Here is a 22,411-nt window from a genome sequence, read left to right on the forward strand (position 1 = left end):
TTGTTCCTTCGCGTGTTGGAAGGCATCTTAAATTGCCCTGACTGTCATTTGAGCATCTTTAGCAGTCGTTTCAGGGACTTAGAAGCCAAAAAGCATAACAACCAGTAATACATATAAATCCTTTACCAATTTCTCCAGTCATATTTACTTAACGTGTGAGCACTATAAATCCTTTATTGCGTCCGTGGAACTTTCCAGACTGCGAGAGTCTAGTCAAAATATTGACACAATCAACATGTTTACCAACATCTATATTATTAATACCTGCTTTAAGCTATCCATACAATATCGAGTTCAAATCGAATATAATTTCGTCAATTTCTTCGAAAGACTACGAATAGAAAAGCGTCGATTCATCTTCGAAGATTTTTCCCCAACACAGACAACTCGATTAAAATCGATTCAGTAATTCGATTGATTAGATCAGACATCCACTCGGTTCATTTAGTCGTTCGGTTCGCGAATTTCAAAATAAATAAATTGGCTCGATTTAATTTTGATCGGGATTGTACAATATTTTTTCCAGTGGGATAGAAATGTAAAAGAGTAATTTTGAGTACCTATGTAAATAGGTCGTTTCAATCTGTGGGCGTTATTACCCGAAATTGCCCGAAGGAATTGGATTTGTTTGAATTAGCTATCCATCGAACTTCCCAATATTCCGGTGTTTTTTGTGTACACCCTTTTTTTGCTGGCGTTACGGGTACTCAGAATTTGGAAAGTGTAATCAGTCTTACGGTCATGAGGTTGCCTGGGTACGTGGATTGAGGAGATCAGTATTGGGATTCTATAAAACTCGATCAACAACTCGCATTTCACTTCGATTCGTAATGTCATTTCATACTTTAGGGGAGGTAGGGGAGGGATGGGCACTTTTTCACATTTATTGCATAAAAAATCAGATTTTACAGATAATCAACTTTTATTGCCATTTCTTATGTTTGGCTAGATAAAATCAAAGAGCTATCCTAAAAATTACAATCAGTTTCAACATTACGAGATATTTAAACGGTTTAAATAAAACCGTCGACACGTCAAAATTTTGTTTAGTCTGACATGCTTTAGTTGGTACTTACGTAGTGTTTAAAGTTACTTTTTGCTTTTTATAGGGTTTATCGTTTATAACATTTTGTCATAATAATTGCGTACTTTTTTGGGTCGGGGGTTTTTTAAATTTATAATTTTATTTTATTTCATGGTTTTTTAAAGGAGCTCCTTAATGTTTCCTTCTTTTTATGATGGGTTCGCTAATGCGATCTCAGCCAAAGGAAGCTGTTTAACAATCCTCATGACAAACTGGCTCTGGGAGAATTGCACAGATTGAGAAACAATAAAGATGGACCTTTGTTGATCCAGGGTTATATATCATTCTAGGGTTTCATCCGCCACATCCCATTTCCAGAATTAGGTTCTCGTCAATTAGAAACATGAAGAAAACTAGTCAAGACAAATTAAACGAGCCCAAACTCGATGGGTTTACTAAAAGGCAGTTCAGGATTACGTCTCCTATCTTCGTGTCCTAACAGCAGACCAGCTCAGTGGTTCCAGAAGACATTAGTATTTCAAATTTTAGATCCCACATATGCTTGCAAGTAAACTGAGCGTGTAACATTCCTATCACACCTAACAAACGAGCTGATGACCTTGAAGACCTGAACCGATTTCCACCAAACATAGCTAAGAACACTCCCGAATGACATTCCTTTTAAACAAAAAAAACCGCATTACAATCGGATCATCCGTTTGGGAGCTACGATGCCACATACACACACACACACACAGACACGTCAAACTTATAACACCCCGTCGTTTTTGCGTCGGGGGTTAAAAAGAATGGTTTGCGACGGGAAATTCCTAAAGATTTAATATAACGAGCAATACAAGAGGTATCAAAAGGTTAAAAATAAAATTAACAGCTGATAAATATGGAGTCCCTAGATCAAGTTGACAACGGTACCTGAAACAAGATTCTATAAAGGATTTTTAGCGCAGATTTATAACCTCACAAATTTTCACTGAAGAAGAAGAACAAAAATTTACAAATTATACATTACATGGTATGTCCAAGCCTCCCTACCATAGGGAGCATTGGACACTTTGACTTAGTTTATAAAAAAAATCGGTAAAAAAACTTAAGTAAAACGGTTTTATCTTATGTGCACTGAAAACTAGAAAATAAAAAATAGTTACTTACCTGTCAACCTACGTAGGTGGTCCCGGTCATATTAGACTAAAATAAAAACGTGGGGCCCATAAACTATTGCTGTAGTACCTCTTCTAGAGGTATAATAGGTGTGGATTGCATCGACTTACTATAATCGTAACTGGAGATTTTGACAATCAATCATTAATAATAGAAAATACACATACCTTTCATTAGTTTTCTCTTTATAACGATCCGAAACCGCAACAAAATATTTAAGTACTTTTACGAGTGTTTGTTCTTGACAACTCACAGAAATGATAGATAGTCTATGGATGAACACCGTTACCAGTCGGTAACGTAAACTACCCAATAAAACTATGATCAAATCAGAATAAAAGGACCCCCTTTAATCTGATTTGATCATGTCTCCAACTGCCCATCTCTCCCTACCTCCCTATAGATAGACAGATTTTGGCAGATCTGTCAAAATCTCGACTTTAATTTAGTTCAACTTGTCAACACGCTCGATAGTGTAGCGCTAGTGTAGTTTGACAATGTCAATCACGAAACTTTAAGGTAGAATTCCGTGGGTCGCGATTGTCGCAGCCGCGCGCGACAAAAGTCAACCTATGAAAATGTATGGCACCGCTGCCGAGGGCCGCGACAGTCGCGCGCGGACGACGAATTTCGTGAGCCGCTGGCGGCCGTACGCTTCTCAACATGGTCTAGCGCTTAATAACATCTATAGAATTTTAGTAAAACCAGAATTAAATTGTTGACAATGCCGCGAGCAGCTTACGAAATTCGTCGGCCGCGCGCGACTGTCACGGGCCTCGGCAACGGTGCCATACATTTTCATAGGTTGACTATTGTCGCGTCCACGGAATTCTACCTTTAGATCGAAGTCGAAGTGAGAGTGATGTCGAAGTGAGTTGTGATATTTTATAGAATCGACATGCAGATAAGCATTCGCTTAGTGTAAAATACTGGTACTTAAAGATGCAAGTTGGAAGCAGTTGTAACTGCTTAGACCAAGTGCAACGACTGAATGAAATCGGTCGATAGCTAAAGGCGACTGCACGACTGAAAAGCTATCATATAAATTAGCCAGTACATAATACAGCTGCGGCTGATTTCTTGCAGTAGACAGCATGCTTCCAACTTGCATCTTTAAGCCTTAAAGAGAAAAACAAAAGAGGAAATAGTTCCATACCTCTTAACACGTGCACGGATACAGCAGAGGCCGCGACGTCTGCCAACGAACACGTGTAGTTCCCCGAGTCGTTTCTATTGGCGTTCGCTATGTACAACCGAGAGAGAGCACCGTTGGATGTCGCCTCTGTCTTCACGCTGTGGACAATGGTGTATAATTAGTTTCATTTATTGCAGCAGTTTACTTCTATCACAGTAAATGGCAGTATCATCTGCCCAAAACATAGATAAAAGCTGGTTCTATATAGGCCAAAATGAGGACCTCTTAACACTTCTATTTTGAATTTGGATAAAACCTACTGCCAATGATTGCATACAGAACAAATTTCCAATGAGATCCTAAGTTCCTAATGAGAAGGTTTAAAACCATAGCTTCTAAAAACAAGAAAAATTAGAAAAAATCCAGCTCAGCAGTTTTTTGCTTTTACCATTGGATTATTTATATATTTGTAGATCAATAAATATCACACAGTATATTATAATGCAGCAACCGTGCCTATTGGTGTCAGAAAAGACAGCTCCAAGTGACTTGCGAAAACATTTTCGATATCTCCCAAAATAGCTCTGCCGTCTCAAAAAGCCAGTACTCCAACAATTAAACTTGACATCTCCATTCTAGGAGGAACGTTAGAAACAATTACATCCAGACACAATCGATATTTGATTAAACGAGAACTTGGTCCAGTTCAGTCAGATGTTGCGTCAATCTACCTGATTGGAAAGACTCCTGACCTACTTTGGAATAGGGTCCAGTTTTCGATTCGTTTTACGGACTCGTCTTTTTTTAAATCCTAACTTTTGCAATCGTTAAACATTTTTGGAAACGTTACAACTTGCTGTTGGTCTGAAATGTACGTATTCGGTGTTCTGCCAGTTTGTTCTAGGCGTCACGTCGCAACTTTGAAGCTAAAAAGCATCCAGTTTTTTTTGTCATAGTCTGATGTCAAAAACATAAAAGTCTCATTGATTTTGAGGTATGTTAAGGCTGATACCTTTTCCATTCATACCATTCTTCTACGTGAATCGCGGTTTTATTACCCACTTTTTCCACTTCAATATAAACCATCGTTCATTCAAACTATACCAATCCATTCATTCCGGGACGCTGGTAGTTTTTTTCGAGTATTTAAATTAACCTCCTGGAGCTCTGTACACAGACGCGCGCTTTTTGACAGAGAGCTCCTGGAGTCCGTTCAACAGTCGAGGGGATAAAAAAATATTTTTAGGGCTATGTTTGTAAAACTAATTTGAATAGAACCACGATAGAATATTCATAGCCTCATCGAAATAGAATTTGATTGAAAACAGAAATAGATTCGATGGAATTGACATAAATAGGAACAATTCTGCTTGGCTTCTACCGGCTTTGTTTCAGCCCTGCGATGGACAGCCCATTAGTAAAAGCCGCCTAATTCTACAGAAGACTGATTTTGCAAAACAACAGCTGTGAATGCTATTGTTACGAAAAGGACCCATTTTTGGCAAAAGTGAGGTGCTTAACACCCACTGGGCCCACTTTTTCCAAACTGGTTCCCGTAGTCAGCCTTTTTATACGCCCACCGCTGGGCACAGGACTTCTCTCACACGGAGAAGGGCTGAGCGTTAATCACCACGCTCGATCAATGCGTGTTAGTGGTTTCACAGTCCAGGTTTCCCGGTCGGTTCCTGGTCCGGGTCATTGGTGTCTAAAATATACTTAGAAAGTACATAGTAACTTATAAAAGTTGTATTGGTACTGGCCTGACCTGGAATCGACACCAAACACTCATACTTGAGAGATTGATGCTTTACCCACTAGGCTATCACGACTTTTTCTTTCCGAGACCTGACCTCAAACAGGTTTTCACATCCCCACATATTCCAAAAAGATATGCACCTCCAAAACTACACATTTCTTCCTGAACGGGTTCCTGCACAAAACAGATACTACAGTTAAAGCATTCCACTTAAACTTCGCTTTTGTTATAGAACTAAGCTAATCCCCTTGCTTGACTTAACATTTTAATTAAGCCCGATAAGGGACGAGCAGAAAGGGTGCTTTCTGAAGATAAATCTTTTGTTTTCATTATTTTATATGTTGTTTTGGGATGTAAGGGTGTGGTCGGATTAAGCCCTAGTTCCCGGTGAAAAGGGACATTAAGATGATTTGGGCGTTAAATTATTTATTAATGTAGGGTCATTTGGTGTTACCGTTTTCTGCATCGTTAGTTTAGTAGCGAAGATGAGGCTTATTCCCAAACAGAGAATGGAATGATTGAATGAAAATATTTCGAAGGGTTTACTGTGTGTTTATTGCCCAAATAACATTAACATTATATTGTTGTTTTCTTCCTAAAAACAACACCAGAATAACTTCGTAACTACTATAAATATCTCATTATGAAGAGGACAACACAGCGTGAACAATGAAAATAGTTAGAAAACTATTGTTCCCATACGTTAGAAGTTCCTTCCGGTCCCACAAAACATATTTAAGTCGTTAACAACCCCTTAAGGTTTTACACATAATCCCTTCTTATAATGTGTTTGGAAACGCTAAATTAATTATGTATGTAAACCTTTCCGCTTATTATATTGTTTAAGTTTTGGATACAAATAATTTGTGGTATATTTTAGGCTTCTGACGTCATAAGTAAACGCAACTTTGAATTCAATTGTTTGTCATTCATTAACGTACAAATATTACTTTCCAAAGACAGCTATTTATATAACAGTTAAAATTGTGCTAACTGACCCATATTGATCTTACAGAAACAAACTTATTTTTCCTTCTTTTTCTCTTTCTTTCTTACACTTAAGGAATATCAGTGTTTTTGGTAAAACCTAACCTATTTGGGGAATACAGAAGAATGATGTGATCTAGGTACCTACTTTTTTATAAAACCGATGTACGGTGTACCAATACGAAATGAATTAGGTGGCCCAAACACTAACAAACTTGCACAAACATATTACTGTTTTCTCTGTTGCAAATACCAATGCAACTTTTTTGAAAATGTTTTTCCTTGCTCTACTTTGGAAGCGATACATTAACTATTAAGAGTTCATTAAATAAATGCTTTCTGAGAATATCTGGGAATAAGAAAAGGAACTCTTTCAACAATCGGCAAACAAGATAATCTTTACAGACTCCTCTATTTTAACTCTAATTTACAAAAAGTAATGGACTTTAATTAGCACACCACATCACCAATAATCGAACTAAGTCAATGACATCGATATTAATGAAATATTAATCACCGGCTTAATTAATGTACTAAATTGCAGATTCATTGAATTATTGAAATGCTGCCACAGTTTAAAGGTTATTAGTGTAATTCCTTTACATATGAGTATTACTAGCTTTTGAGAGCAGTTTCACCTGTGAACCGGGGGAATTATTTCCCGCACCTGGATAAAAAGTAGATCATAATATGTTTTTCTGATATAAAAGACATATTTCTACCAAGTTACATTAGCAGTTTTTATATTAAAGATATTGTACATTCATCCTTAAAAGAATTACTAATTACTGTCATTTTTTTCCCGTACTTTTATCATGTTTATTACTCCTTCTCATTATCCTTTCCCTTGTCATTATGATCGTGTCAAAGTCAAAGTTTTTTTTTTTTCAAATGCGCCTTGAACCCGCATTGAGCAAGCGTGGTGATTAATGCTCAACCCTTTTCCGTGTGAGAGGAGGCCTGAGCCCAGCAGTGGGACGATAAAAAGGCTGTAACAGTAGCAGTATACGCCTTGAAAGCTCTTTCAAAACGTCAATCTAGTTGCACAAAGGTTGCAGTTTCGTGGACATATACAAAAGACTACTCACTATATTGTCACTTATTGACAAAGCGACTAGACCAGAAGAAATATTTGTATTTCGAACAACGGTAGACCCTTGTCTTTACAAAAACAAAACGCAACACATAGAAACATACGATTGAAACAAAGAGTTATCCCTTTTTGCAGCCAAACAAAAGAACATCAAAACTCTTATTCATGTTAAAAGTTTAAAGCGATCTCAGAACTCAATCTTTCTAATTCAATACAATAAGATTACGAACTGTTCACAAACATTTTACAATCACTTTTGAGGACACCGATATCAGCAACTCGGAAACTTTCTTAATAAGCGAAATCAAATTCACTTCCCAGAAAATCTTTGTAAAGTCACCTTCAGACGAAATCTGTGTCGCGCGAATGTGAACCAGCGACTGTCTTTTGGCTACCACATTCCTTAAAATTATATTTATTACAGTCCTAGTCAAAGATTTAGTCGTCACAAAACATTGCATAAACCATATTTAGCTACATATGCGTGCTAATACTCGAAAGTAGTGGACCCCTATTTTGTTTCGCGAGAAAATTTATTTGGCTACGCGACACACTGGCTTCTAAAAGCAATCTTAAAGCATTGTAATTCAAGCAATTTCAAAGTTGGTCAAGGCGGATTTTCTATTACAGACTGTTTAAGACCAGATTCCCTTACAATATTTTCTCCATTGATATTAAAATACACTTAAAAAATTACATAATTATGTTAAAAATTCACATACATACATACATGGTACATTCGTATTTGAGATACAAACTAAGTACTTAAAATACCAATCCCACTTCAATTTAAAAGCCTTTAAAAATGCTTGCTAGGTAAGTCGACGCATCTCTAAAGTCAGGTGTGAAGAACACTTTACAATGAAAGTATCTTGTTAATTATATCCAAAAAGATTTATCGATACAGCCATGCTTATCCAATTAATAACAAAACAAGCAGTTTCATTCCAACTAAATCAATGTGCTTTATAATTACAAACTCCAAGTCTGCTTTATAAATTCATGATATTCCACTTTCTTTAGCCGTACCTACCTAATTAAATATTACCCTACTAAATCACGGAGTGTTTCGTTTAAGAACAAATATACCAATTTTACACTCCATTAATTTTGGGAGGCTGTTCCAATGTTATCGATCTGACTGGATCGTTTGTTTTGCTGGGTATTTTAGTTCTAGGTACATGAACGTTGTCTAAGACAATGTTCTGGTAAATTGTACCTAACAGAAAAATGTGTTATTCGACTATACAAGAAGAGGTTTAATTACGCCATAAGACTGACAAATTGAATTACAATAGATACTCTTTAGTATGACAATTGCTAACCTTAAACATTGGTGGATAAAACATTAAGGTAAACCACAAAATGTACATGTACTCTAAAAGAGCGACTAGAGGGCAATATACTATAATTACTTACCCTGTGAATATAATACGCTTAGTACCTACAAACCTAACTTAATATTCAAAATATTTTTTCATATCTATGTCAAATAATTTTCTTTACTAGGTACTATTTCTATACCAATTTCAACCTAGATTATCTTAGATGATAGCTACCTGTTCTATTTCAGAGCTATTGTAAGAGAAACTACTTATTAGGATAAATACCTTTACAAGAAGCTTAACTATCTCTAAATATACCCAGTTAATACCTACCAAAGTACTTCTATAAATAAACCATGATTGTATAAGAAAGATTTTCTCTAAGCCCAAGAATATCAGTCCAACAAAATATTCCTTAGCAAAACCGCTCAAAATTCAACTAAGAGTACCGACATACTGCAAACTTTTAGTCGGCCGATAATTTGTTTGGGCTCATACATCAATATGACGTTTTAGCCATGCTAATATCAGAATAACTGCCACCTTTAGATACTGAATATCTTCAAAAACATGTGCGTAGCAATTGGTGGCAACTAATGGTAGCTGGTAGCAATTAGGTAGCAACTCTCTTTTTGTATTTCGACGGTGGACAGAGGAAGTGACAGCGATTTTGACGGTAACAATATGACGATGAGAGGTAGTATGCATATAACAATCTGCCGGTATCACTCCGACAAAAAACATTGAATGTCGACTGTCGGCCGACTGTTTAGTCTACAGTTTGCCAGTACTCGAAGTATTTGAAAACCATAGGCGTTTCAAATATTCATCTTCCTTCATTTAGAATCAACCTTTTGAGTAACACTGAACATTCCGTAATGTGAAATTAATTCCACTGGAATTTCTCGTAACATTCCTTTGGGAGATTATTGTATTTCATCAAGTTTCGCGGATACTGTGAATATTAGATAGATAGTTATATGATTTGAACTAATGGTCTGGACTAGGCGTTTGGAGATCTTGTAAAATTTTAGAATAGGCTGTGTCCTACTTTTCTATTTTAAGGTTTTATTGAAATAGGTATCTTTGAAAGAAATAAACCGATTCTACCTAGATAAAAATCTTTCTTAGTACCTACCTATAAGAAATATTTCGAATCGGTTTTCAATACGTGACTGAAGACTGTGCGATCCACAATGGAAATATTTCTTGAGCAGAAATTACCAAAAGTATTGCGCAATGAGCCCCGTTTTAATAAACCTTACGTGACCAATGGCAATACTTTTAAACACAGGTGTTGCAATATCTTTTCGAATGATATTTTTCATGTCTTAGGGCTTATGGATCACTCATCGACACAATCAAAATTGAACCTTAAAACCACCAGCATAGGACTCACCTCACGCCTCCTCTCTTAGTGTCATAGTTGAGCAATCTCGTTCCATGCTTCCAGTTGACCTGTCTGGTTGGCTGTGGTACTTCGCTGACCACACAACGGAGTTCTATGATGGACCCTTCCTTGTAGAACTTGTCCTGTAGTGGCCGGCCTCTTTCATCTACGATCTCCACTTTTGGCACTGGGAAAAAAAATTCGTTTGTTAAGAAAATAGACAAGTACGGAAGAATAGAGAGGTAGCCAGATGGATGGTGGTCTGCAATCTGCAAGGTCTTTAAATAATATCCTTAAGCCACAACTATCGACTTGAGTTAAACCTTTATGTGCAAAAACGTAGGTTTTTGATTTAGTCTAGGGGTTTCTATGGATATTATGTATGTATTTATCTACAGAAGAAAAAAGTACAAGTACTTTTATCATTGTTTTGTAGGTACTCCTCGTACAAACTCTGCTTAGTTAGGGACTTAATGATGTTATGTGATTGTGTTAGGAATATTTGATGAGGATTATTATATCATATCCAACCAACCAAAAAACAAACTTATGTACTCGCAGACTAAATCAAACACCCATGTCCGTGCACACAAATATTTGATGTAAGCTGGAATCAAACTCGTTACCTCTAGCATGGCAGCCAGCTGTACTAACAACAACCCATTTTGTCTATAATGATTTATATATTGCCTTTTATACAAAAGCTACTCAATGGATTTGGATAAAACACACATAAATATTCTGTTATCTGAATCAATGTTTAATTATGTAATAATTATGGCTGCACTAATAAATAGGGAAATTCCTTAAATCATAGTGATGATGTGTTAATAAATAAATATTTTATGATAAGCCCATTGTAATGTAATTGAAAGTTTATTGATCCACAGTTATATTAACGGAATATCGTCTTAAGGTTAAATTAATACGGGCTGTGAGATTGTTCGAAAGAGTTACCGCGGGCCTGGTACACAAAAGGCCTACGACAGAACGCGACGGTTGTTAGTCAGTAAGAGTCTGACACTCGCCGCTGCTAACTCACAGCGGGAGTGGTTATTTGATGATTTCCCTTAGAAAAAAGTTTAAGGAAATACAAAAAATCTGTAACTGCTCTACGGGAGAAATTTTTATCAATTCTGTGTTCGGCAAACTAGGCGCTCCCTTTATTTTGGGGACCTTACTCTAATTACTACGGTCTCTGATCCCACTCGAAGACAAACAAAATCGTGGGTGAAAGTTAGTAGTATGTACATTACGGCAGTATATTTTCAGTAATGGCTTACGTTTTAGGTCTATTGCTAAAATATTCACCATAAAATTCATATTAGGTACCATGTAAAGTAATAAAAACCATGTGCGAACTATTATGTTCGTATTTAGTCGTAATTTACTTGGTTACATAGGTTGGGGCCTAAGTTTTATGCTCAGTTCCTAGAAAGTTGCCTAAATATTAGTTGATTTATTTTTGGTATTTTACGTACCAGTTATGTATGTGAAGTAAGGAAAAAAAATATTAGGTTACATTTCATGTAATTCGATGAATTTACTTTAGCGAGGGGTAGACAATTTTTTTCAAACAGAAACCAAAAAATATTGAGCCTTCAAAATAAAATTTTTGGATCCCTTGACAATTTTTAGTAAATATGTAATTCTTTTAGCAGAAAGAAAAAAACATCATCAGAGAATTTAATTATAGAACGTACCTATAAATATGTTTTATTATATTTTTCCAGTATAATAAAATGAGAGGTCAGAAACCTTTTAATGAATAACACCTACCTTTACTTAAAAAGTACGTGGGCTATTAGCTACGGGGCAAATCCCTAATAAATACAAGTTCAATAAATACATCATAATTTTATAAAAGACCATGTTTCTATAACGAGCTATTTAACAAAATTTTCCTTCTTCATTAAAGCCTTATAATATCAATATTTTACACGTGTTTCTTCCAAAAATATACTGTATATATAGTTGAGTATCGTAAATGTATACTCAGAACATTTACGAACCCTTTATTCACATACAAATCGCTTCATTTGTTAACAAACCTAACCCACATTAGTATTCGTACAGGGGCCGAAACAAATAAATAAATAAAAAGTAAGCACGAGTTGAACTCATTTATGTAGAGTTCCGTACTACTGTTAAGTATTTAGCAAGTAGGTATTATGTTTAATTGTCATCTGCCTGGCCTCTTCTCAACTATGTTGGGACCGTCTTTCAATCTTACACTTGATAGGATGGTCCTCAAACTTATTGGTTTTTGACTACTGCAAAGACTTCCAAATATGTACGAGCAAATGACTACTAGGACTATTAATTTTGTTATAGAATCAACTATTGATGGGCCTGCTGGTATAGTCAAAAGAACAGTCAAAAATGGCAAATTATATTACGCTCATTTACGCCTCCGTGAAGTATCTTCATGTTACATAAATTTACAAAAAAACTGTGATCTTTAGTAAAACAAACCCTTCTACTGCGGTACCCTAAAAACTCGTAAAACACACAGCCAAAATTGGCGGCAAAGTAGCTGTGACGTATATTTAGCAAAACAAACATGGCCGCTGTTGCGAATAGCAAATAGGATAGTCAGTAGAAGTAGTACATGGAAAACAAAATGACTAGCGGAGATGTCATAACGCAAAATCTCCTTAGAAGTAGCGCGCCAAAATACGGGTGTTCCCTTACACGCCTTCTATGAAACCCGCCCATTATTTTCGAAATAAAATCACCGTCAATCAAGACCAATCTTTGACAGATTGGTTTTGATTTGACAAGGAGCGAATGTCTCGTCAGTTTTAGTAACCGATCACGCCTACCATACGTTGCTTGACCTACAAGAAGGCGCCTGACCTACCTTCCTTATAGCATCTCCGCTATTTTTCCTTCTTTCGTAGTCTAGTACACTGATATTAATATTTAGTGGCTACTTCATACAGTCCGGTGGAGGGTCAATGTTTTTATTAGCACTTTAGGGTTATAACAGTTTTGTCATTCTTTTATGAGAGTGGGATGACAATTTTAGTTAGGTTGACAGTTTTGCATTAAAAAGTTGACTAAGTGCATGTTAGCCTCGAGTTATGTAGTTTGTTGTGATAGATATTTTAGGTAGAGGACTATACCTAACTGTCTATAATTATAACCATTATAACCTATGTTACACTTTTCATCGGCCCACCGCTGGGCACATGCTTTTCTCACACTAAGAAAGATTGAGCGTTAATCAGTAAAATGATTCGTTTATATTTTTATATAGCTGCGTTTTTTCCCCTTTTCCTGCAAGAAAAATATCAGTTGTCTATATCAATATCAGTTTACAAATATCAGTAGTTTCGGGGATGTATGGAGAGAATTTAACACTAACAATAAAACACATTCGTATTTATAATATGAGTGCCTAATCTAGGTGCTGCTTCTATAAACAATATACCAACTGTATCTAAAGTAATAGTTTAAGGAATAGTTGAACAAACCCGTCTAGACAGTTTTGCGTCTAATATTAAGATACCTACATTAAACGCCTGTCCATTGTACATGCACCTTCTACCTATGAGCACATGCGTCTTAATTACAGTAGACTGCGTTCATCCTAAGACAACAGTTCTGAAATCTTACAGCCTTACTAAACGTGAATTAAATATAAGTAATACTTAAGGGCTGTTTAAGAAAATTCTTACTTATAAACGTTGCTTAAGCATGTCTTAACTAACATATAATCACTACTTAAGATTTTAAGTAGTGATTAGTTAAAATGTTGCTTAGAAGGTGATTAGAGATTTTATAAGTAAGGGGGTTAATATTCACAGTTTTGCTAAATACCAACCAAAACACAGACGGGCAAATGAACTATGCTTGTAATTCTATACCTACCTACCTTTTGTGTTCGAAACGTGGTTCGAAAATGGTAGTTGTTTCAAAGGTCATTATCTAAACTAAGTATAATATTATTATGAGAGGCTTTGTTTATTTTCCTTTTAGCAAAAGGCTTATTTTTCCAAGAAATTATTTTTTCGTAGTGTCTTCAAAAAGAAGAAACTTTATCTTGTCCAAAATATTATTTAGTACTTTTATATCGCCATCAATGATGTCCAAGATTAGAACGGGAGCTCACATGAAACTTTGAGAAAGTCACATTGGGTTAAGAACCAAATAACTACTTTCGATTGCAAGGAGTGACATAAAATCTAGGCTAAATGAGATGCAGTCATACTTTCACACTAGCGGATTTTCCAACAGGTTTTTCAAGGTTGGTACAACTACTGGCAGTTCAAACGATGACAGGTGAAAGGGTGCGACGGATTTCCGCGCGTAAAAAAAAACTGAGCGGAAATCGTAGGGTGTAAAAGCATGATTAAAGTCAGAATATCTTTATCTTAAAAGGATCTATACACTGTCACAAGAAATAATATTCATTTTATACCTTCATACCCATGATTAGAAATGCACCTTCGCGCCATCATTTATGCCTAAGTTTCGCAAAGTTCAGCCCCTACCGATCCATTAAATATGTGATCCACGTTTGTGGCTACATGTAGGCGTATGAATGGTAATCAGCTTTTATAGATACACCACGCCAAGAATATAAAATAACCTGATACATTTTGCTTAAACTTTTATAAAACAGATTTATTTTTGGATTTTTGGAGGCGAAAAGAAAACGTAGAAATTTTCGCCCGCCTTTTTTGTTGCTGGATATAAATTCTTTTCACTGGTGAGGTTCCTTGGATTTATCGAAGCGTTTTTGTGGATTTTACAAGACCTAAATATGTCACAGTTTGAAAAACACCCACTAGAAAAATAAACTCATTATAAATCCTTTCTTTGCTAAGAAGTTTAAAGAAATTGGATTGAAAACGGAATGAGATGTGAAAAGAAATTCGCTTGTTTTGAAATTTAAACTCAGTTTACAAGTTTTTGCTGCATAATATTGATGAAATTGGTTTGCAGAGGTTTGCTGTTTACTGAAACTGTAGCTGGCAAGAATATACGAAAATAAAAACAAAATTCACAAATATTGCCAAAAAATAAAAACTGAGAAGGGCTTCATATTTTTAAGACTGTTCTTTTCGTTTGAGATCACTCAACCTTATTCTAACGCTTAATCTTTTTAAACCACATATTGTTTTTTCAAATGTCAAGTTTTCTTTAAAACAAAAGAAGTCAATTTACTTCGAAAGAAGGTACTTTCATACACTCCTTGTGTACCAAATACTGTTCACTTAAGTTCTAAACTGGGAAGTCGAAATGAAAAATATTTTCGCCGACAATCCAATTTTCGTTGTGTTCAGAAATTTCATAATTTTCCGCGAAGCAAAACGAAGATTCCTTATTTGTATATTGCATTAATAAACTGAACATTTGGCAACTGGTACCGAGTTGTTACAGAAAACAGTAGTTATAGTGACCCGATTCCGTTCTTTTTTTTTTCTATATTTCTTTATTTTAGTAGAACAAAATCGTAAATTACGTTGAAACTCAATTTATCGTTTGCTTTTTATTCCATAGAAAGGTTTTAAAAATGAATAGGTTTCTGTTGAAAAGTTTAATAACAGATTTTACCTTTCTTGTAATTGCTTGTTGAAAAATATGCTGTACAGAAAATATTAAATTAACAGGTGTTTCATTCTCAGATAGGGCACAGTAACAGTGGATATTTTAATACACTATTACCACAGATTACTATGATATGTAGTTACCTATTACAGACATATTACAATCAAACAGATGGTAGTCACTCGCAACTAAAAAAATACTAGCTTGCGTCAGCCGTTAAGGAAGGAACTATACTTCTCGCACCTAGACAAAAAGAATGCCTTGATGTTATTCTGATGTACATAAGCTATATTATTGCCAAGATTTATCAAAATCTATTCTGTATTTTTTGCATGAAAGAAGAACAAACATCCATCCATACATATAAACTTTGAGTTTATAATATTGCATATTGGTACGTAGAGAGATGCTGCCTAATCCTATACTCAATTATAGACATGATCGAATTGTATATAACTATAATCAATTTAGCTATGTATTACATAGTATTGTGTTTCAACGTTACAGGTTTAACCGCAGTGCTTCGGTTAGTCGCTACGATTGGCTTCTAGAATACAAAGCCAAATACTAGGATAACCAGATTCAAAGAATACTAGCTTCCGTCCGCGGCTTCGTGCGGTTATATCGCGTTTCCAAGAGAATTCTTCAAAAGTCCGGGATAAAAACTATCCTATGTTCTTTCTCAAGGTCAACTCTATATCTGTACCAAATTTTATTAAAATCCGTTCAGTGGTTTAGACGTGAAAACAGACAGACAGACAGAGTTACTTTCGCATTTATAATATTAGTAGGGATTAGCTTTTTAGAGAATTTACATTCTAATAAAAAATATTCTTTCCACTCCTGTGCTGCTAGACTAAATTCATTTTCAATTTCATCTGAATTGGATAATTGTTTTCACAGTAAAGTCCTACGGTAAAAAAAATCCGACTATTAAAATCATAAAGCGAGAAAAAACCATATTTCTAGAAATCGGTGTTATCTATTTTTTTTGTCACCATTTTCCAGAGACTTTAGCCGTCGTACCACAAAAACTTTTAAACCTCTGTTGAACACCTGTCTAAAAAAACTTATTATGACGTTGAAATAAGGTCCGTTTGGCAGCCACATTTTTAAAAAAGTGTTTTACAGATGTTTAATTTTTGTAGTAAGGCCGTGAATATTTAGCTTTATCCAGAGGTTTTGCAGGAATCTCACGGTATTGTTAAAGTAGTTCCTGAAATTAGCGTGTTCAAGCAAATAGACTTATATGGATAAATTAAAGATTTATAAATCGTTGTTGAATTTGACACATAAATCTTTATTAATCTCCTAAATTAATTAATATACACCTAACTTCGTCTAGACTTTCTAGTATTAGAGGAATAATGAGTGGATTTATTTACAGATTTTAATCAATTTTGGTGAGCCTCATCGTAATTAAAAGTTAACATAATTAAATAAACTCACATATGTACAGTCAACTTCAGGTCAGTGGTAACAGTTTTATAGGAAAATCGTACTTATGACTATTGAGTTAAGGTGCATGACAGTTACCACTGATGTGCGGTCTACTGTACCTACGTGTGAAAAATACTGCTGAAATCTGAAAGCAGACATGTGTAAATACTACGAGCGTTGATTACGTTTACTCAAAATATAAAGGTCTATGTCGACCTATCTTTGTAAGACCTGGTTTTTAGGGTTCCGTAGCCAAAATGGCAAAAACGGAACCCTTATAGTTTCGTCATGTCCGTCTGTCCGTCTGTCCGTCTGTCCGTCTGTCACAGCCGATTTACTCGGAAACTATAAGTACTACAGTGATGAAATTTGATGGGAATATGTGTTGTATGAACCGCTACAAAAATATGACACTAAATAGTAAAAAAAAGAATTGGGGGTGGGGCCCCCCATACATGTAACTGAGGGATGAAATTTTTTTTTTCGATGTACATACCCGTGTGGGGTATCAATGGAAAGGTCTTTTAAAATGATATAAAGTTTTCTAAAAAACATTTTTCTTAAAGTGAACGGTTTTTGAGATATCAGCTCTCAAAGTCGTAAAAAGTATGTCCCCCCCCTCTATTTTTATAACTACGGGGTATAAAATTCTAAAAAAAATAGAGGTGATGCATGCTAATTAACTCTTTCAACGATTTTTGGTTTGATCAAAGTATCTCTTATAGTTTTTGAGATAGGTTGATTTAACTGTAATTTACGGAACCCTTCGTGCACGAGTCCGACTCGCACTTGGCCGGTTTTTTTAGGGTCTTTTTAAGGTCAGTAAAGCTGAATAAACTTTAAGCCCTAGTAAGAGCTTGGGAGTTTACTCCACCATTTCTTCTTCCCAGCTAAAACAGTGGTCAGGGAGGGCACTTGTGAGATGATGGCAGATAGAAAAGTATGGAAGGAGAAAACATGTCATGCTGCGCCGACCCCAAATAGGATTGGGATAAGGGTGAAGTGGTGAGGAGCGAGCGTTTTAGGGGCTGTTTTCTGCAAACTTGACCTTCAAACAGTGGTGGTTTTCAGATGGCTTAATCTTTTAGCCGACTGAACATTTCTTGGCCGATAATTTGACTGACAGTTTAGTTTGAAGGTAATTATAATAATCTCATCAAACTTAAAGTTCGTGAAGTACTTTTAACTCAAAAACTACTTAACTGAAGCTTCAAGCAATATTAGAGTTCACAACGATTTTCACACCACAGACACTTAATTGGTATCAAAATCTTCATAAGGCCTGAGGCTACAAAAATAATAAGCAATAGTACAGATATTTAATCACACAAAAGCAAACTAGTTTGTGTAAATGTACCTACATACACATTACCTTTGTATGTGTAAGCTCGGACCATTCTGTAGTAACAGAATCGCCGAGTTATATAAAGACAATGTGGACGAACATTTGTCTATCTTACACACAGACTCACCCGCTTTCCTAAGATACAACATCATTCCAAAGACTAAATTCCAAAACCCAGTGTTTAAAACAAGCACAAGAACACAGCAATTATATCGAACCTTTCTTTTAAACTTTAAAAGACACTGTTAAAGTATCCTCACTAATCTTAGCACAGTATTTTCCACTTTCTTTCTCAAACGACAATTGCTAACGAGTTGCCGGGGTCGGTCGTTCGGACCAGCCAACGAGATCTCGAGGCGAGCGTTACTTGCAGAGAATCTGTGGATGTAGGTAACATAGGTTTGTAGGAAGAAAATGTAAGAAAGTAGAAGATTTTGTTTTAAAATGTAACGGTTTTTGGTCTAGTTACGAGTGTTATGGTTACCACAAAATAAATAAATAAATATTATAAAGTTTATTAGTTTTAAGTTGTATATATATGTATATAAGTTTATTTTATTTCTTTTTTCAATTAATGTAAATATTTTATGACAGATGATTCAAATTATAAAGTTGAAGAGTTGCTAATCTCAGGATTTCGGTAATTTAAAAATCGTTTCAGTGTTGGCTAGCCTATGTATCGAGGAAAGCTAAAAGCTACTGTTTATCTGCATACGTCAAGAAGCCTTTACAGGATGCAGTTGAAACTGCTAGTGGAATATTCTTTGAAGAAAACTCCTATATCGATCATTAGAGTTGCTCATAGCAGAATAGTAATAATAGGATGTTAAGCAAACCTAACCACATCTGCATTATGAAATCTTTCCTTATTTTAAAGTCGGTAAAAAGTGTACATAGGTATTCATTTCAAAGCCTAATAATACCCTTCTGTAGTCAGGTAAATTCATATCGAAATAACCAAAGCAAAAACGTATTTATTTTAGCAAACAAACCGAATCAGAACAAATCTATTTAAACCAGTTCTATTTATTTAGACACGCTTTAAAAACTCCGTTATACGCAGTCTATAAAAAGGGACTGATACTAAAAAAGGAACCGTGGGATTACCTGTGTTATGCCCTAAAAAAATATCAGTAATATCTTTTTCTATTATTTTTAGTTTACAAAGGTATTTGGCTTATCATCCACTCAATTTATTTCATAGCTTAGGTAAGTAGAATAATTGTTTAGGAAAATATTGAAAATAAAAATAGTTGATATTGTGAGCATTGGATTTTATTTTTACTATTCCTACTAATATTTTAAATGAAAAACTGAGTTTGTTTGTTATATACTACGCAAGAACGACTGAACTGATTTGATTGAATTTTCACACAAACTTAGATGGTATCATGGAAACGGGGATAAGGTACTTTTGTCTGGGTATAAGAAGTAGATCGGTTCTATGTTTTCGGAAGTACAAACAAAAAAAATCATTCCTCTTTATTATATTAGTATCGATAGTATAGATTCTATACGGCCTAGTAGTATTCGTAAGCGAAATCTTAGAGTTATAAATCTACCAAAAGTTCCCTCATAAATTAATTTGCTTACAGGTAAATATGACTCAAAATAGAATGTAAAACATTTTGCATTACCTATAAAAAACAACATTGTTTCATGTTTCTTGCTACTAAATAATGAATGTTGGCAAGTTTTCAAACGCGAGCCGCGGTGCCAATCGTCGACTTTTTCCGTTTTTCAGTAGTTCTAGATCTTTATAAGTGATTGCGTGATAAAATACACGGAACGAAATTATTGTAGGCATACTGTGTGACTAATATAAAACGCGTAATATTGAAGAATGTTTAGTATGACACAGTTTCTTAAAGTATTGTTGCCTGCGGCATCGCTCATGTCTTGTAAGTATTTGAATAAAACGCTAAGTTGGAAAAAACTTTCACGGTCACGTATAACCTCAAAAATAAGCATAAAAACAAGAAGATTTACAACATTGCAAGAAACAATTCCAAAACTTTTTTTTTACCTTTTTAACCTGACTATAAACAAGAAAACGTTATACTTAACATTTTTGAAAAATTGTATGCTCACATACGCTATGTCTTGTCATCGCACCTATTTAAGTACTACGAGTTTCTACTAGCACTACTTACAACTGCGTCACCCATATCCACACCCAATGCTCCAAATACGGAACTGCAAAAACACACCAACTATACCAATGCTTATCTCATTAAAACTTTCAACAAACCTGCTGCAGACGCACTCTAGTTTGGTAACAGTACTACGACCATTGAGAACAAAATCACAAGCAGAGGTGCCGTAACGGAGTTACCGCGACCCTGGTACATAAAAGGCCTAAAGGAACACGATGGGTTTTAGTCAGTAAGAGTCTGATAATCCCTCACCGCTGCTAACCCACAGCGGGAGGGGTCATTTGATGATTTTTGACGTCGTTAAAAAAAAAGGTTCCATAACGAAAATTCTCCTGAGAAATCTCCTAAGCGCCAAAATGTAGGTGTGCGGGGGATGAGAAATATTACTGTCTCCGTTGTTATGCGCCTTCTTTGGAACTTTTGTAATACCAAAAATCATTGACAGATGTCTCAAAGAACCCAAACACCTCGTTAGTTCACTCGTCACACTGATCATTTTGGCTATGGGATTTGACCATGAAGAAGGCGCCTGACCTATCTGCATTATAGCATCTCCGCTCACCTTTCCTTACTCTGTGTCCACGACGAAATTCCACCAAGTTTCTATTAGACGTTTTAAGTAATTCCGAGGAATTTGAGTGCTCTTTACAAGAAAATTGGTATAGTTCGGAAATGGTGAAATGGAAAGGAATATTTAAGACTTTTTGTTTCATAGTGCATGGTTTCAAAGTTTAGAGGTCTTGCTTTTAAACATAGGGTCTCGTGTTTCGAATATTATTTTAATTGTGAAATGAGTGGTAAGTGAGTGACAAAGACTTTTGACAAAAGTATCAATATGTAAAGATGCTATTCTTTATTAAGATAAAAGACATTTTAACACGCTTATATTAGCTTAGATTGTGACTACATATATGTATAAAAAAATCTTGGAATCTTAATTTGACCCACTTCCCGGCCTTCGATTAGGATGAAATTTTGCACACGCTCTGAGTTCTGATGACAATACATGACTAGCTAAGAACCTTTCGAAAAGCGTGATTTTTAAACTATTTATATTTTTTATAGTAGTTTATGTGAGCACAATTAAAAATCTCATCATCTATGTATGCATAAAATATCTTTGCCCAATAATAAGACACTACGACGTGCGTACTATTAAAACGCATTTATGACAAAAAATATTGTTCTAAGCCACAGCAAAGAAACATTATATCATAGTACTCACATCACTAACCTTAATACCCATATTTTCTCAGATAAGCAAACCCCAACATTGCAAAGATGTTTTAAAGCTCAGGTATAAAATTGTCGTAAAAATCTTGGTGAATTTAGGTCACAAAGTTAAGTGAAATGCTTAAAATCTTCCCGTCGAGAGACGTCTGAACGTTTTAAATACCACAAAGTAGTAGCAAATGGAATGCTTGGAAGATATTTTTAATATGACGCTAAAAAAAATGTTCAAAGATCAGATGATACGAAATATGTACCTACAAGTATTCGTTGCAATTTCTAAGTTAATTTTGAAAACCATTAATTATCAATTTTATTTTTACATAATTTTTTTATGAATAGCTTTAAGCCAATATTTTACTTGAAAGTCAAACTTTACAGTGGTTATAATTCAGAGATAGAAACTCCCAATATTAGTAGGTACTTATAGAAAACACACTTTTTACCCAGTGATATTACCACTGCGTAAACACACTATTCACTAAACTATATTGCGTAAAATTTTACCCTAAAGTAACCTAACCTAACAATATATGTAATGACCTGTTTTTGTGTACTTTGGCACTTAAAAAAACTCTTCCATTTTCCATACATACATACTCCTTCTTTAAAATTTCAAGACCAGTACAAAACCTCCGTTCACTCCACAATCCGTGTCGCCCTCACGCTACGTGTAATTGGACGGGAAGAAGGGATTATCTCAAGCACGGCCGTATCAATTTCAGTGTACTTTCTGAAATTGTCTTCGCAAATGTCAGGTTGCGTATTTCCATGTTTGAATACTTCAAATAT

General features: G+C 35.2%; 1 protein-coding gene across 1 annotated transcript in view; it reads right to left on the reverse strand.

The window, feature by feature from the left end:
• LOC110383336 (lachesin) overlaps positions 1-22,411 on the reverse strand; it is a 42,108-nt gene that overhangs the window by 10,362 nt on the left and 9,335 nt on the right. The window contains exons 4-5 of the mRNA XM_064041260.1: positions 9,899-10,076; positions 3,360-3,496 (exon numbers count right to left, since the gene is read on the reverse strand). Of these exons, the coding sequence (XP_063897330.1) occupies positions 3,360-3,496; positions 9,899-10,076 (315 nt within the window). The remainder of the gene's footprint in view (positions 1-3,359; positions 3,497-9,898; positions 10,077-22,411) is intronic.

This window comes from Helicoverpa armigera, chromosome 24 (assembly GCF_030705265.1).
Source record: "Helicoverpa armigera isolate CAAS_96S chromosome 24, ASM3070526v1, whole genome shotgun sequence".
Lineage (NCBI taxonomy): Eukaryota > Metazoa > Arthropoda > Insecta > Lepidoptera > Noctuidae > Helicoverpa > Helicoverpa armigera.